The following is an 18731-nucleotide window of genomic DNA, read 5'->3' on the forward strand; positions in this document are numbered from 1 at the left end:
TTTAGTTCTAACATTAAAATAATACTAAGCTAATTAAAACAATTTATTAAAATGAACCATTGCTAACTGATACTAGTCAGTGTAAATAATAATGAACGAAAAAATAATGAAATAATACTCTAGGAACTATTTACTATAGAGGTTGGGAGCTTTTCAATCCCAACAATCATCATCGTTGTCAGCGAAACCCGCAGCCTGATTTTGAGCATCACCATCGCCGTAGTCGTAATCTCCCATTCCCCGGTTCGAACTCTCCACGTGGCTCGACATGTGCTTCCTGGTGTCGCGGTTGGCGAACCCTCCAAAACCTCCGCCGCCTCCCATGGCACTTCCGCTGCACTCGACAAGCCAATCAGGAACGACCTGCTGCGCGTTCGAAAGCACGTTGATGAGCGACTTTGATATTGCTTCGTCTTGCGCCACATCAAAGAACGAAGTCGCTTTGCCCTGATGTCCGCATCGACCTGTGCGGCCAATTCTGTGTACGTACTCGTCAATGCTTTTTGGAATATCATAGTTGACCACATGTTCGACCATGGGAATGTCCAAGCCCCTCGCTGCCACGGAAGTTGCGACAAGTATGGGACATTCTCCAGACTTGAAATCTCTCAAGGCTTCCTCACGTTGCTGCTGTACCCTGTCACCGTGAATACTGGTACTTGGAAAGTCGTTTTGTGATAAGAAACTTGCAATAAAATCAGCGTTTCTCTTTGTTTCAACAAAAACTAAAGTACGCGATTTGGAAACTTTAACATCTTCCAGAATCTCGACCAACTTGTTGCGCTTATCTCTGCCTTCCACCTGAACTATGCTTTGCTCTACATCAGTACAAGCTCCTCCTACAACACCAACTGTGAGAAAGATGAAATTTTCCTGGAGAAATTCATGAGCAAGCTTTTGGATATCGTCCGGAAAAGTAGCACTAAACATAAGTGTGTGACGATCGTTCTTATCAGGCATGCCAGAACATTTTACCAAATTCCTAATTTCTGGCTCAAAACCCATATCAAGCATACGATCTGCTTCGTCCAAAATAACATATTGAACCTTATGAAGTAGAACTTTTCCTCTCTTAATAAAGTCCATTAGACGACCGGGAGTTGCTATCAAAACAGAACAGCCTCTTGAAAGTTCACGAAGCTGGTGACCAGTGGAAACACCTCCGTAAGCAACTACAGGGCGAATGATTGTACCTCTGGAAAATTTCCTGGCCTCTACATAAATTTGTTGGACCAGTTCCCTTGTTGGTCCAACAATGATGGCTTGAGGAGTTTGTTCTGTAGCAAACTCTGAAGATTCTACGCCTGACTTCACAATCTTAGACAAAACTGGCAACAAAAATGCTGCAGTTTTTCCAGAACCTGTTTGTGCACAAGCCATAATATCACGATCTGCATTTATTATGGGAATACCGTATTTTTGTACAGGTGTAGGCTTTTGATAACCAGCTTTGGACACATTAGCTCTAACGCCATCAGGGAGGTCAGCTTCATCAAATGTATTTATGTTTTTAGGAGGGTTAACTCCACTCACTTCAACAGGAATTTTATCATACTTGTCAAAATGAACACCAGTGTTGACAGTTGCATACAGATCATCTTCTGGCAGCTCTGGAGGTACGTAGGTAACAGGTGGAGGCCTGTTAGGGTCAAGTTCACCTGCTTCTAATCTGGGATTATCCCCATCTCCCCTATCACGTCCGCGGCCTCTCCCGCCGCCTCTACCTCTACCCCTGCCTCGACCCCTTCCTCTGCCTCTACCTCTGTGGTTTCCATCATTGAACTCCATGGAACCCATGCCCTCAGTCACATTGTCAATGCTAAACTCATCATTGGCGCCAGAGGTGGCATTGTTTGTGACATTATCTATGTTGTCCCAATCAAAATCACTCATAATGGTATTAAAATAATATATCTATGTAAATTATTATTAATCATTATTATGTTGTACAATTTTCAAATTAAAAAATTTGTGACAGTAGACATGTTATCTAATAGATTTGTATAAAATTAAGTTTAAATATTTTACATATATGCAATTTAAAAAATATAACAGAATACATTTCATTTTCCTTAAATTTATTTTAGTACTTTCGTAGTAAGGCTCATCAGAAATTGTATCTTACTAAAATAGAATGAATACAAACTGAAATAAAATCATACTGTAGTTTAAAGTTTTGAAATGTACAATGACGTAATAACCAAATGTTAAAAATCAACTAAGTGATTACACTATATACATTTGGTATACTTATGAAACTCGTTAGAATTAAAACAAACTAAAATAAACAAGCGATAAAAACTAAAACTATACTTTTTAAATCCTTATCTTAAGTTATTTTAAAGTAATTAGTTTCTTGTTAAATTTTATTTTTAAGTTTAGTTTTATTTTTTATCGCTTGTTTATTTTAGTTTGTTTTAATTCTACGAATTTCATATGTATACCAAATGTATATAGCATTAGCACTTAGTTAACTTTTAACATTCGATTATTACATCATTTTATCTTTCAAAACTTTAAACTACAGTATGATTTTATTTCAATTTGTATCCATTCTATTTTAGTAAGATACAATTTCTGATGAGCCTTACTACGAAAGTACTAAAATAAATTTAAGAAAAATGAAATGTATCCTGTTACATTTTTTAAATAAGTTATGCACCCGAAAAAAAGCTGTTCAAATATATGCAATTGTGATGAAACACATTGTTAACAAATAAAGAATAAACACTAAGTTATATAAAATAAAATAATATAATCAAGTATGTATTGCTCTATTAATAATGTACATAGAAAAATAAAGAGCTCAACAATCTTTTTTACTGAAACTAAAAACATTTTTATACTAATGTGAACCATATCAATATTTTTAAACAAGTTCATTTTGAATAAATATTATTGGATATATTAGTACTTATATACAAAAAAAATTATGGAATTGTCACAAAAAGCACATTTTAAATAATCGAAATTTCAACTGCCATTTCAATACTCAACCATCTCTTTTACTGAACCTATAAGTATTAATATATTGATGTGAACCATATCAATATTTTTTACATTTCTGAAAAAATTCTTTTTAAATAAATATGATTGGATATATTAGTGTTTTTATACAAAAAAAAAAAATTATGGCACTGTCACTAAAAATAGTCAAAATTTCAAAATTTAACTACAACAAAAAATAATAATTCATTCACAGCTAATTTAAAAACGAGAAATTATTTGATGACTACAATAATTTGCAGGTACTTTACCCAGAATTGCCACTCGTTTTTTCCAAATTTTTTCCAGGTTTTCCAAATTTCTTCCAGGTTTTCCAAATCTCTTCCAGGTTTTTAAAAGTACACATTTTTGGGTCTATTTTTAATTTTAATTTAATTTCTGTATAAGAAACTGTGCTAAATAGTATAAAAACATTGAAAACATACTGTAAAACTACTTTAAATGTGTTTTTAAATAAAAAAACTTTGATGATGACAAAAAATCTTAATTATATGATAGATTTTTGTGTCAAATCGAAATTTTACTACTGAAAATGTTAAAATTATTAAAAATTCCAGGTTTTTCCAGGTTTTTTGATAAAAATTCTAGGTTTCCAGGGTTCCAGGTAAAGTGGCAACCTGTTTACAGCTTACATGCACAATAAAATATTTAAATTGAATTTTATGTGTAAAACTCAAGGGCAAATTTTCTGTTGTCAATTTTTTTTTGTTACTTTAAAAGTAATTAAAAACTTTTCTTCTTCCAATTTTCTTACAAGTTATACATTTGGTTTTAATTTCCTTGGTTAACTTTTTGAAAACTTTGGTCAGAAATTTCAACAAAACATCCCCTTTTCTTAAACTTTAGTTAACATATGATAATTTTAATTTTTCATAAAATAGAAATAAAATTTGAACAACTACTCAAACTATGAGAGATGATTGTTATTTAATAAAACAGTCTTTTTAGTCATTAAATTTAGGTTTTTCTGCTTTACCTAGCAGTACAACACTGACGTCACATGGTGTGAGGAGTATCATTTATTAATGCAGTTATCCCATACAAACGTTCCTTTTTTAACATTAATGCATATTTTAGTACAATACAAAGTACAGAGGATTTAAGGTAGCTTAAACATTTACATAAACCATATGATGTTTTTAGTGTTGCCAAAAACCTATAGAATCCTTGCATTTGTTGCATCTCAATAGTTACTTCGAATTGTGTAAAGTAGTAAAATACAACAAGTAGCTTAATCAAAATATTTTTTTTATTACTTATTGATAAACTAAGAAACTTATTAGAACGAAAAACAAAGAAACATAAGAATGTTTCAATAACTTAGGGATAAATAATGAAAAATAAAACTCATTAAATTGTTTACGGTTTTGTATTAAGTTAACTTCAATTCCATCTTAATAGTTATTTTTATAATACAACAGAAAATCAACAGAAAATAAAGGATTTGACAAGCTATATTTAATAGTTTAACCGTTAAATTTATTTTTTAAATACTGTGTGGCAATTTAGTTAGTATTTCTTAAAAAATCTCATACTTTGAGAAAATTTATGCACGTTGATCTTCCCTTTATGTTAAATTTTGAACACACCCCAAAAAAGTGTACTCATCAAGACAAGTGACCAACTAAGTATGTACTCAAGAGGAAAGATACTGTACTTTGATTTTATTTTTTTTAATAAATTAAATTTGATTATATAAAGGGTCCAAACATGTTATGAGTGAGCATTTTACTAATTAGAAAAAAAAATTACTTTCTTACTTGTAAACTATTATCATAAATGTTTTTGTTTCCAATTCAATGCTGCATGTATGATTGGGTACAAAAATTTCTACATTGTATTTAATTTATAATTATAATTATTTATTTAAAAATTTGAATAAGAATATAAATTTTGTAAAAAAATAGCTTAAACATTTACGATAATAGCCTTTGTGTAAGAGCCACACTAAATTTTTTGATAAGCCTTTTTTTTAAAGCCATTTTCTACTGCATAGTAATATAATCCAAAACTAAACCATAAAAACCTATTTTATAACAACATCTAAATTAAATGTTTTATTTGTATAATTTTCAGAATTTCCACCTGAATTTTTATTTATTTTTGTACATCAACCCAATTAACATTATATATAACAAAAATTTTACAGCATACTTTCCAAAATTTTCTTGATTTTTACATAAATTTAATTGCATTTACCTTAATATTTTTTAATTTTTTCTTTACATTTTTTTATTATAGCTTTGCAGCTGAAAATCCTCTCAGCGATGAAATGTAGTAATAAATATTTTTGTATAGTATAATCTTCATCTTATACTGATTTCTTCTGTCTTCACTAAAACATTAATATCAAAACTAGCAAGAGTTATACTAAGCAGAATGAGTTTGTGGCAACCTATGAGGTTTTTTAGAAAATCTAAAACTTTAATAAATAAAATATGACTTATAAATTTGTTTTTGAAAAATGTCTTTATCAAGTACTGGAATTTACAAGCAATCTAGATTCTAGATTACTGCAATGACATACACTTTTTCAAGAAACTAACCAAAAAAGAATGATACGGTGCATCCTAACTAATCTAGCCATGTTGAGTATGCTTCATTTTAATTATAGCTGAACTAATTTGTTCTTAGGCCAGATTAGAACAAAAATTTGATTTTGTTAATAATCCACCTATTCTATTTCATGCAGTGCATAAAAAAACATACATTTTTTATCAATATACCAAATAACTAAAATAGAAAAAAGAAATTATACAAAACTTTGATTCAGTTTGAAATCAATTTAGGAAAAGAGTTTGAAACATTAAATTTAATAATTGAACATTGATTTAACTAAATAAATTTAATACAATTTCTGACTAAAACCGGTCAGATTATCAGAATGACAAGGACCAGATAAGCGAGGGTACACTGTACTATAGGTTATAGATAAGTTGAGGTTTTGTAACATTAAAAATGGTCAACTTACTGGACAAGGTTGCCACTATTAAAAACAAAGTAAACAGCAAGAGTGACCAAAAACCGACCAGAGTTAAATCTAACTAGATGAAGTCGGCCTGAGTTATTGATATATTTTATAAAAATTAATTTCATTTTAAAACTAAAAAACTCTGTTAATTAAGAATGAATACTTAAAAACATTAAGACACGTTAAAATCAACCTGCAATCAAAATCTCCCGATCAAAACCCACTCAGTCAAATTTGAGAACTACTTACAGATTAAAGGCAAGGTCTAGGGTAATAGTGATAGTGAAAAATTTATAAAAAATAAATTAAATTATTAAAAAAATTTATTAAATAAACTAATAAATAAAAAAATTATTAAAAAACTGGGTTGATTTCGAATGCTGGTGGATTTTGATAGTATACCAAAATATCATAATATTAACATAAAAAAGATTTTTTAAATAAAAAAATTTGATTTCAAAGTTGTAAACACTAGTTTGTACTTCAAGAACAATGCCCCAACTAGTCAAAACTTTGCATAAAAATATTCAATAAGTTTTAAAACAACATTCCAAACACTTAATATCATTAAAAACATTTCCTGTAACTTTAATTTATTTTTTATCAATAACTTTTATACTTAACTAATAATCAATAGAAACTATTTTTAAGAGTAAATTTTGTTATAACACAACAGCAAAATTAATATATAGAAAAATATTTCTAGTTTTCCCACATAGGGTAGCAATGTTATAAACAAATTAATTGTTGATCAAATATGCGCAATATAAAAAAGTAACAAATACTTACTAAAAGGTAGAAAAACTAAGTATTGATTAATAAAAACTTATTAAGAAAGTGTGTACTTTATTTTAATTAATATTCCTACTTTGATAAAGAAAAAAACTATAAAACTAATATTAGTAAAACTCAAGTTCATACAAACTTTTTGCAAGCCAATGATTTGTAAAATGTAAAATTTACCAATAACGTTTTTCAAGTAGAGCTAGAACATATGTAGTTAAATAAAATAAGTTCATTTTTTCTAAATTAAGTGAAATTCTAATACTCATATTATCAGCTTATAATTGTTTTTGTTTTAAGTGTTAGAATGCTGATGAAAAGGAAGACAACAAATTGGTTAAAACTCAAGATTTCTTTATTTTTGTCTTAACCTAAATTATACTTTAATCTAACTTTTTTATCAGTTTAAAGAAACTTCAAGTACCTTGGCCAATATTATAATAAAAAGCTAGAAAAGGGTGAAAGATGGTGGAAAAGGCAAAACAAAAGTAGATTTTACTTGAATTTAATAGCATTTTTACACATCAATCATTGCACAATTTATTTGTTTAACTTCTGAACATATAAAGATATATAATATATAGATTATAAAATAAGGTTATTATTCAAATTTGAACACCTTCTACTGAGCCTACTTGAAGGGCTTTTAAATAATTCATTGAAATGTACGATTTTAAAAATACTGGAACATATGTTTCATTAAGACAAAAAAGATTGTCTTTAATCTTCAGCCAGTTCAAATCTAAAATAAAAAGCACTTTGGTAAACAAAGATGCAAAAGTTTACAAAAAAACAAAAACAATATGACGTAAGAATTGAACATTGTACATTGTACATTACAAATATTCAGTACAAAAATTGATCTACCATCTAAATAATCAAACAACTAAAATTTACAAAAACAACAGTTAAGTGACTATAAAACACTTCAAAATTTGTTGTATTTTAAGAGGAGCTTTTTCATATGTCGACAAAACAATATGAATTCACTCCTCTTACTTGAACAACCTTCCTTTTTTAACGCATGCATTAATACAGATATACAGAATAAGATTAATTATTAAGTTTGGATTGTCTCATAACTTTTGGATATAACTAAAAGCATGAATATAATAATCATATTTAATTAAAATTTCTTAGACACTTACACTAGATATTCCGAGTTAATGACGAAGAGCTAAAAAGCAGTTTTGAAAGTTATTATACTGAATATTATGTCAAATTTCAGAAATTTAGGGGACCGTAGCTGTATAAAGGGGAGACAAAAAGCCATGATTTGAAACTTATTCTAGATATTTTGGAGCTGATGATGAAGAGAAAAAAGTTTTAGACATATTTAATGGTAGTTCTCAAGTAATTTTGTCAGAGGGTGTCATAGCTTCTTCACTTTCTTTAAAGGAGACTTTATGAAAAAAAAGTTTGAGAAAGTCTGCCTTAAAGAGTCTTGAGTCATCCTAAGTTGATAGAATCATTCAAGATAAATTTTTAAACCTTACAAAATTACATAAAACTCAGGTTCTTTAAATCAACAAATAATAATTAACTTAATATTGAAACTAAATCAATAAAATCTCATTTAAAATCGAGAAGATAACTATTATGAGTTTTTTATATTAAAAAATTATTAACTGGCCTGATTTGTCTGATTGTATCCTGGGTGTGTGGCAACCATGCTAAAAAATTGTAAAATATGAGAAAAAACGTTTTTAGTTTTTTCAAACTTTGAAGAAAATCAATAATAAAAATCACTTTTTATAGAATTTTTAAGTAAATTTTTACAAAACTAACTTATATCCAAATTTTTATGAATTTTTATATTACCTAGAAAAAATTGTATAGAGGTGGCCACTTTTTTGGTGGGTCAGATTATGTCAATATGCAGAGCTATCTACCCCAAAAAATGTAGAAAATGAATTTCTAATGATTCTAACTCATTTACCAATTTAGTATTCTCCATCCATTAGGAATGTACTCACCAAATTTAATGGGCGATCTCAAAAATTAGCTAGAATATTAAAACTATGTAAAAAGTAATTTGTAGCTTTGATAAAACTCAACCAACTAAAAACCAATTCAAGAAAAAGTTAATTAAAAAACTAGTGATCTCTGTGGCCTGGAGTTTATAAAGCAACTAGAAGATACTTTTAATAGAACAAAATATACAAGGACATAGGGATATACACGTTTTTTACATGTTGACCTCATCTTAAAGATCTTTGACTAAGCTACTATTTTTTTTTACCATTTTGTAAAATTCAAGATTAATTTTGAGGTATGAGGGTAAAGTCAGAAAGCGCAATAGGTTCCTTATGGAAGGACCAAGATAAAAAGGCAATTAAAAAGACTAGTATTTCATTAAAAATTTATCTTTTCCTACAGTTTTCAAGCAAACTTTCTGAAAATTTCTCAGTTTAATCTTAACTAAATAATAAACATTTCTTTGTGGGAGTTTTTTTAATTTAGAGTAAAAGAAAAATTATTATAATTTTTTTTTATTGGAGTAAGATCTTTTTCCTTTTAATGTAAGTAACATTAAAATAAAATTTGAGAATAATTGACTAAAAAACGAAGGAAAGCATAGATTTTTGGTAAGTTTTCCAAAATTCTGAGAAAATCAGCTAGTAAAAAAGTTTTTCATAGGTTTGTGTTGAAAACTCTTTACACAATTGACAATATCTCAGAAAGTAATTTGTCAACTTTTTTTTTCTGTGAAAAGTATAAATAATAGAGTATGCAATTATAGCAATTATAAGTGTATATTTAATATTTGTAATGACAAAAGAAAAAAAAAGTTAGATTCAATTAACTTCTGAGATATAACCAGTTTTTTTAAAAACCTGATACAACTGTATCTATCATATGTAAATTTTTCTTGACTGATTTCATCAGAATTTTGAAATAACAACTAAAATTCTGTCTCATCCTTCATTTTTTAAGTAATTTACTTCAAATTTTTAGAAAATAATTTTAAATATTACAAAAAACTAGTTGAAAGTGAATTACTAAATTAAAATTACGACCAAAACTTAAAACGATCAACTTCAATTTTAATTGATTATAATTAAAAAAATTGACTTTATACTGTTTGAAATTTCAAAAAAAAACTTGTAAAATTTATATGCAATTGATCCAAAAACTAAATGAGGAAATAGATTTAAAGTGAAATAGTTCAATTTAATTTTTTATTTGCCCTTCCCCCATGAGGATCCTACTCAACTCTTTTACTTTGACCCTTATATCTCAAAGGTTATTTCAAATTTTAAAATGCTGTAAAGAATAACTGGAAGCTTTGGGTTGTCCAAAATTTTTTGAACACTTTTTTTAAGTTTGCTAAATTTCTTCCAGGTTCTTAAAAGTACAAGGTTTTTAGTCAATTTAAAGTATAAAATTAAGTAAAAGGTAAAAAACTGTGTTAAATAATTTAACAACTTTGAAAAGATATATTAAAGCTTCTTTAAATGTGTTTTTTAATAAAATTTTTTTGATTATTACAAATATAGATTTTTTGTGTCAAATCAAAATTTTACAACTCAACATTTTACAACTTTATTTGTTTTAAGTAATTTCTGATCAAAATTCCAGGTTTTAAATTATTTTTGCACAAATTCCAGGTTTTTCAAGGTTTTTACCAGGATTCTAGGTTTTTTGGAAACCCTGTTCAATGCTTCACGTGAGAAAACTGTTTAAATTTCCAGGTTTGTCCATGTTATTAAGTGATTTTCGTTCACTTCAGGAAACAAAGTTTATTTTTTGAAAATTTCATTCCAGATTTTTCCAGGATTATAGGTTTGTGACAACCCTTATTATAAATAATATAAAAATTAAGAAAGTTTTAAAATATACATTTTACTCCCTGTGCAATCTGAGTCAATTAAGCACCTTAATATAAAACAAAATTGTCCTAATTTGATCAATTCAATTTACTAAGAATCAAGCAAAATACAGGAATAATATATAAAGAAATTGATCTTACCAGGATTGCCACACGTTTTTTCAAAATTTTTTCCAGGTTTTCCAAATTTATTCCAGGTTTTTCAAAAGTACACATTTTTGGGTCTATTTGAAGTTTTAAGTTAATTTATACATAAGAAACTATGTTAAATAGTAAAAAAACATTGAAAAGATATTTAAAAGTTACTTTAAATGTGTTTTTTAATAAAAAAAATGTTTGATGATTACAAAAAAATCTTAAACAAAAGATAGATATTTTGTGTCAAATCGCTTTACTACTGAAAATGTTAAAATTATTAAAAATTCCAGGTTTTTCCAGGTTTTTTTCAAAATTTCTCAAATTCCAGGTTTTTCCAGGTTATTTTTGGCTAAATTGTCAAATTCCAGGTTTTCCAAGGTTTTTCCAGGTTTCCAGGTAAAGTGGCAACCCTGTACTTACATACATTAACAATTTTACTGATACCAAGTTATAACCACCATTAAAAGCACTTTAACATTAGATAAATAATTGCATAAGTATTTAGCAGGAATCAAAAGTAAAATTGAATTATTAAATATAACTATTCAGGAAATCACTCAAGTATTTTATAAGTTCTGAAAAGTAATAATCAATCTCCCTGGTAAACTCATTAAAATTTCTGATCTGACAATATAAATCAATTGTTACTTTCCTAAAGTAGTTTTAACTAAGAAACTACCTTTAAGTTATTAAAATCAAAACCTTCATAAAATTTAGATATATAAATATAGGATTAAACCATATTATGTATTAATTATCAGTAATTTTTAGTTTATGAATACAATAAAAAAATTCAATAAAATGTGAAATAAATATAACTCATAATATATCTTACTGGATAACTTATTTAATAAACTCAGATTTGGAGCTTGAGATCATCTATTTTTCTCAAAATAAAATGTATTTATAATCCAAAATTAATATTTCTAATTGAATAAGATTTAAATTGAAACTGTAGATCCCTTAAAGGATGAATATTAGTTTTGAAATTAAAAATCTTGTTTAATTAATCTTATATCTTAAATTAACTAGAAACTATCATAATTGATAGCCAACAAAAGTTGAAGACATTCTTATTGTATTCATTGCAAATTACAGGAAATAATAAAAATATTTAAAATTGACAGATATTTTTATTTAAATCTTCATAGGCTGTTAAAGATTTTTTCTCAGTAGTAATATAGCTAATAAAGTAAAATACATAAATTGTAATTTATTAAATACACAAGCCGGCAGTAAAATTGTAAAAATTAATTTAAATTAACACATTTTCATTTTTACTTTTAAATACAATACGCAAATACCTGCAAATGCCTTGGTAAATGTTGAGGTTTCCACAGTACATTTGGTTCTTGCTGAGCTCTTGATGAAATTTTATTCAGATAAAATAAGTTTAAAGTTAGTGTTTCAAATAGAATTTTTTTTAATTTACATGTGTAAAACACACTTTTTTAAATTGCAGTACAAAAGCTGAATCAGCATAGCAATTTTTTGCAATGATTTATCGATTTTCAATAGTAAAATTGATTTACAAAATTATAAAAGTAGACTATGCTGTTTTAAATAACGTTGTAAATATTTTAAATGAAAATTGTTCCTTAGACTTTGTATTTGTTACTTTTGTTTATCCGTCATAATAATTATCTTATACATAGTGACAAGACTTTAAAAGGTATCCGTGGTGTAGAACTTGAAAACCAAATGGTTTTTCGTGCTCCAGATCCTAGGACAAAATACATTGAGCGTTTTTTTTGGCCATTCAATAAATAATTTAAAATTAAATTACTGACTTTACTGTTGTTTAAAATTAACCTAACTTTAATAGTAATTAAAAAAACTTAAATTAAACTGACTTAAACAGTAAAACAGTAATTCTGTCCTAGACGAGACGTTAAAAGGTATCCGTGGTGTGCGACTCGTTAACCGAAAGGTTTTTTCGTGCACCAGGTCCTAGGACCAAGTATTTTAAGCGTGTTTTTTTTCGTTCACAAACTTTTCTTTATACTAAAACTTTTGCAACTTTTATAAGCAATATACCTTATCTTTAGAATTACTTTCGAAACTTTGCACAAAGTCGTATTTTAAATATTTTTTTACAGCTTTTAGTATATAAGCAATTAAATTATTTGTAAAGGATTTTTTTGTTTTTTAGTACATAAACATGAGTGTTTATTAAAATATTTTTTTAGAAAAAACAAATTAGTAGATCATATCAAAAGTAAAAATTTTTCAGAAAATTAATTATAAAATTTTATTTTAAAAAAGGACTTATAAAATTTTTGAAACTAATTTTTAGTATAAAATCTAATCGATATAGTATTTATTTGTCTATAAATGTGACTGACTATGCTTATCAACTTCTTCGTCGAGAGTTTACAAACTTCATTGCAAGTATTAAAAAATGGTCTGATGGCATAAGGGTCCTAATGACGGTTGTGAAAAAGCTGTAAGTCGAACGTTGCAAGATCGAAAACCATGACTGACACAAAAATAAAAAAAAGTGCTTAGTTAAACAATAAAAAAAATAACAGCAACATTGGTACTTTTGCTTAACTTACGTGACTAAATAAAATTTGACTGTAAACCAAATCCCTTTTAAAAGTTTTTTTATCTAGGCATGATTTTTTTACATACTTTGTACTTGATTTATTATAAACTGCATAATAATTTAAGTACATATAGGAAACCACAGCTTCTAAAACTTCGAAATTAACAATAATTCAAATTATTGCAACTCTAGTTAAGAGTAACTAAAAGATTTTAATAACTAAAACGATTATGCAAAACATTACTAGTTTAAAATAACATGTTATTTTTATACTTAGATAGTTTAAAGTTAGACATTCAAATTCAACAAAATAATATAAAAAATTGCCCTTAAGTAATAGTTTTTTGTAAATATCAACATTTTATCAATATCAACAAAGCTGAGATGCTTTTACAATTAATTACACAACATAGCACCGTAAGACTAACTACCAATAACAGTTAGTGTTAAATTCTGCGAAGTGCAACTTAAAAATAGTTATAGTATCAGGTTGAAACTGACAATATCGTAGACATTGAGTTATGAAGTAATTGATTACGTGAGCTTTTTTGACTTTATTTATAAAGTAATGACTCAGTGCTAATGTACTTAAATACTAGATGTAATTAAACACGTTTGGTTTTAATAAATTAACGCTTTATCGTAGCTTAACTTGCCTGATGGACGAAAACAGCGAGCTTCACATGGACTCGTGTTATTGGTCGTTTCAGTGCAAATTAGCAAAAGTTAAAATTTATAAACGCAAAGCAAAAAAAATCAAGTCAGTTTCAACAAATAAAAAATATATTTAAAATATCAATAATTTAAAATTTTTTATTTAACCTGTTTACATTTTTAGGTTTAAAGATTTGTATAACATATATTTTTCTAGTAATATGTTTTGTAATATATATAATTAGTCTTTTATTACGGCAAAGTTTAAAAAAAATTCTCGATGCTTAAGTTTTACGGTTGCTACTAAAAATTAAAAAGCTAACTTTTACCTGTTTATTTTTGTATTTAATTAAAAATATACTTAAAAAATGTATAGATCATTGTTGTAAAGTATGAATTGATTTATTTGCCACTATTACCACTAGGGGTGTCATACAAGGTGAAGCATTGGAGCAGATGCTTCACCAAAAGAAATAAATAACTTATAACAATATTTATAAAATTTTAAAACTATTAATTTATAAATAAGCAACGTTTACAAACGACTTGTTGTAAGTTCATTCATCTAAGTAAACTTATTAAAATGACTATTAAATTAAAGGGTTTTTTACATACTTATAAATTTTCCGCACCTTTAATAAAAATACCACAAGTCGCCAGTGTTTTTAATACTTTAAAATGCAACGATTTTGTATACAATAACTAAGACCGTTAAAAGTACTAAACAAAAAGGTATTATTGTAAAAATAAAATGAAAAATAAATTAAAAGTATTATTGTATCTGATCGTTAGAAAATTCTTTAAGTAGTTTTTGATTTTAAGTTTAAAAAACTAGCTATATTTATTGTACATAAATATGTTACTTTCTATTAGACAGGTATTTCTTAAGCCTATGCTTAATAAATTTTTCTTACCACAAAGATTTATTTTAGCAAAAATTTTTTAAATTTTGAAAAAATAAAATTAAGTTCTTAATAAAAGAATAATTAAAACTGATAATAACATTACATAAAACGTTTATAAATATCATATTTTTTGTTATAAATCACTCTACATTAACAAAAAATTAAAGTTTGTTAATGTTATTTATACTTGACTTAAATCAGTGATTATAATTTTTTTGACTTAAAACTTATGTTAAATTAACTACAATAACCTGGCACATAGGTATGCTTTTCTCTGGTACGCACTTTTTAGCATAAAAACGCTGTATTCAAAATAAAGCTTTTTATTTTAATTTTAAGCTAAAAAAAATCTAAAAGAAATTGTTCAAAAGTAGTATTTTTCAAAACCAATTATACCGTATTATATATAAATAAAACAAAAAATAAAGAATCCTTAAAAATATGCTTATTCTTTCAAAAATTTATTTTTCAAACTAAGTTTCGGTCAAAGACCTCGTCAGTGCTTAAATAAATCTAAAAAAAGATATGTGACAGTCATGGTAAATAGCATTTAAACAATTAAATTAAAAACAAATTATTATTGAAAATTTTTACTTAAGAAACTAAACAAATCAAATTTAAATATTAAGACTGAGTTTTAGTAGAAATTTAAATTTTTAGCTAAGTTTTATAATCAATATAACAACAATAATAATAATAGTCAAAGCTGTATGTAGCTTTCTTTTTTCTTCTAGATAATTTACAGAGTAAACATTGCTTAAGCAAAAGTGTAATTAATGAAATGAGCTTAAAATTTAATTGAATTTGGTGTAGCTTATTTTAATTGTGACGTAATTATTGAAAATTTGAACAATCTTGTGCTTTTAATCGTTATTAAAATTTAAAATTCCGCTCAAATACTTTATATGAAAGCTTATAGTTAAAATAAATTTTACCTAAGAACAAAACAAGTTAAATTATGGTACTAAGTTTGAATTTTTGGCAAAGTTTAAATTCTAGTTAAATTCAAAAATCAATGAACATTACAAATAAATAAGAATAGGGTTAATAATAATAAGTGGGCTTAAGTTAAGATGCATTTTAATCAAGCTAAATTTTATTGTGACTTGAATATTGTAAATTTAAGTAATTTTGTGCTTCTAATAGTTACCAAAATTTGAAAATTTTGCTTGAATAATTTAGAAAAAAAAAAAAACTTTTAACTTTAAGAAAATTATAGTTACAAAAATTAAAAAGCATGCATAAAACCTGTATAATGAGTAATTTAAGTTTTGAAGTGGAGTTTTCGGAAGTGCGGGCAGGAATAAAAGAGTTCGTACCGTTTGTTTAGATTATCCCTTTTGTCTGCTTTAGCGATCGCGACCTTTTCTAATATGCAAATACTGCAAATGCTTTGTGGGTTTTTTGCTTTGCCAATGTGGTGGATAATTTCCCAATCTATTTTAATTCAATGTTCTTATTTTTAAGCTTCCATATATACTTCGATATTTCTGTTCCGTTCTCTTTATAGTTTTTAAAGTCACTCTCACTAATATGGTTGTACCATCATTTTTTAAAAGTTCCACCCGTTGAGCCCAAATAGTTTTTTGTTTCGTTTTCCGATTTGATTGTCGCTTTATATACCACATTTTCAACTAAACATTTATTCTTAAGGGGACATTTGTTTTTTGTTCGGCAGTTGCAAAGTGTTTCGTTTGGATCATCGTTTCTTGTTTTTAAGTATTTTCGACTGTGTTATTGGATTAGTTTCTTAATATTGCTCATGCAGCTACATGAAATTTTACAATTATTTCTGTTTATTATTTTGTTTAACTTGTGATCTTCTCTGAAATGTTTATCTATTAGTTGCAGAAAAGCTTTACCTAAATTGGTTCTTACTGACTGACAGTAGGGTAGTTTGAAGTAGATTGTTTTTCTTGTTCGTGCTGGTTTCTTTTTGCTTTGGTTGTTTTGGTGGTTGGAGTATATGAGTTTGAAATTTGAGTTGGTTAAAGCATTCTGGTATCCAGTTATTTTCAGTAATAACTTGTTTTTATTTTAATTTAATTGTTTAAATGCTATTTTCCATGACTGTCACATATCTTTTTTTAGATTTATTTAAGCACTGACGAGGTCTATGACCGAAACTTAGTTTGCAAAACAAATTTTTGAAAGAATAAATACATTACTTCTCCTCCAGCAGTTGAGATCTCTCTATTTGTTTTCTTAAAACCAAAAAATATATAATAAGAATCCTTAAAAATGTTATAAACTTATAAATTGTCATTGTTTTGGACAATGGCCTTTAAAGGTATCCAAACAGTGTACGACTCCATAACCAAAAAGTTCCTTAGTACACCAGGTTTTAAAACCAAATATTTTAGCGATTTTTTTTTCGTTTAATAAACAATATATTAAATCCAATACTTGAAACAAACACATTATAGTTTATTTATTTAACGACAGTAAACAAAAGTGCACATAAAATTTGCATATCCCATGACAAAACAGTAGAATAAAAATATTTTTGAAAGGTTATACAAAACTTAAATAAACGAAATAAAACAACAGTGCAAACGACATTTACAAACCCCATTAGCTAAAAAATAATTTTATACTTGTGGTGAAAGTTTTTGTTTTGCTTTTGGGAATTTGATAAAGTACTAATCTGTAAACTTAATTGGCTCATAACACGTTTATATTAGGTTTAATGTCGGTAAATAAATACCAAAATTTCTTAAGTACGCACTGCCGTTTGAGCACAAACTTTTGCGATATGTTCAAAAGGCGTCCTAAATGACAGGTACATGTATTTACTTCAAGGAACACCAGACTATAGTGATCGTGAGTAATTTTTGAAACTAAAAATATTCGTGGGCCGCAGCTGAGGCTTAAGTTTTTTGCTCTTCTCTTCAAACCTCAATACATATAGTGTAAATTTCGAAATTTTCATTCAAGGGATTTATTTGCATGTTCCCAGGCTGCATGATTATCGACCCCTTGATTACTTACTTCAGCTAAAATTAATTGATAATAGCGTCGTATAAACTTCTAAATCATAAAGTGTTTCTTAAAATATCATTCAGCAGGCTAACTCTAAGTATAAAACAAACTTAAAGTCTAAAAAATAGAAATTAGAAATAAAAAATTGACCAAGTAGAAAATAAATTTAATTTTGTGCAGAACCTGCTCAATACTCTTCCTACGTAACACTCTACTTCTTGCTGATGATCACACGTGCGTAATACTAAGATTATCAACTTGTAATACAACAAGGGCCTAACCGCAGGGAAAAATAGTCATTTATAACACGTTAGAATTAACATAGTCAATTGAACAAATGAAAACATGCTCAAAAAACTTTTGTCGAGGAACCTGGGTGCACAAAAAGATCTCGCGATCGAGTTGCACATCCAACTTCAATCAATTTATTCTGTTCGGCAAATTTTTTTCAGTGTATTGTTCACCTACAAAAGTTAGCTAGTAATTTAGATCAGAGTTTGCCAAAGTTAGCCATATGCCCCAATAAAAAAAAAAACTTAGATGGCCATAAGTTGCAAAGGGGTCACAGGAGGGCCATAAGGCCATAAATAGAAACCTATATTAGATATTCTAGAGTTAATGACAAAGAGCAAAAAAAGGTCTTAAGGGTAGTTTTGAAGTTATACTCGACCAGAGATTCCTAAAGTGGATCATTTTAGAAAGTACGGGGCCAAAAGTTTTTAGGTTTTAGGCGTACTTAAGATAAGTTTTTTTGAGAAATCTTATACGAGGGTGCCATAGCATTTTTATTTTTTTCAAAGGAGGCCTTACGAAAGAAATTTTGGGAGAAAATTATTTAGACATTCCCGTTCCATCACTGACATAATTTTTCTGTATAAAAACTGCCAGAGAAATCCTAAAACCAAAATAAGT

The 18731-nt window shown here is 27.1% G+C and overlaps 1 protein-coding gene across 1 annotated transcript; it reads right to left on the minus strand.

The window, feature by feature from the left end:
* Positions 1-153: 153 nt before the first annotated feature.
* On the minus strand, positions 154-1893 carry LOC145842939 (putative ATP-dependent RNA helicase DDX4). The gene has a single exon (XM_082950413.1). It carries the CDS (start codon positions 1891-1893, stop codon positions 154-156), a length of 1740 nt encoding a protein of 579 aa, XP_082806539.1.
* Positions 1894-18731: the final 16838 nt, after the last annotated feature.

This window comes from Thalia democratica, chromosome 8 (assembly GCF_965202585.1).
Source record: "Thalia democratica chromosome 8, ktThaDemo2.hap1.1, whole genome shotgun sequence".
Taxonomy (NCBI): domain Eukaryota; kingdom Metazoa; phylum Chordata; class Thaliacea; order Salpida; family Salpidae; genus Thalia; species Thalia democratica.

What these genes read in the sequence shown, in the direction of transcription:
- LOC145842939 (XM_082950413.1), bottom strand. Translation starts at nt 1,893, where the DNA reads ATGAGTGATTTTGATTGGGACAACATAGATAATGTCACAAACAATGCC.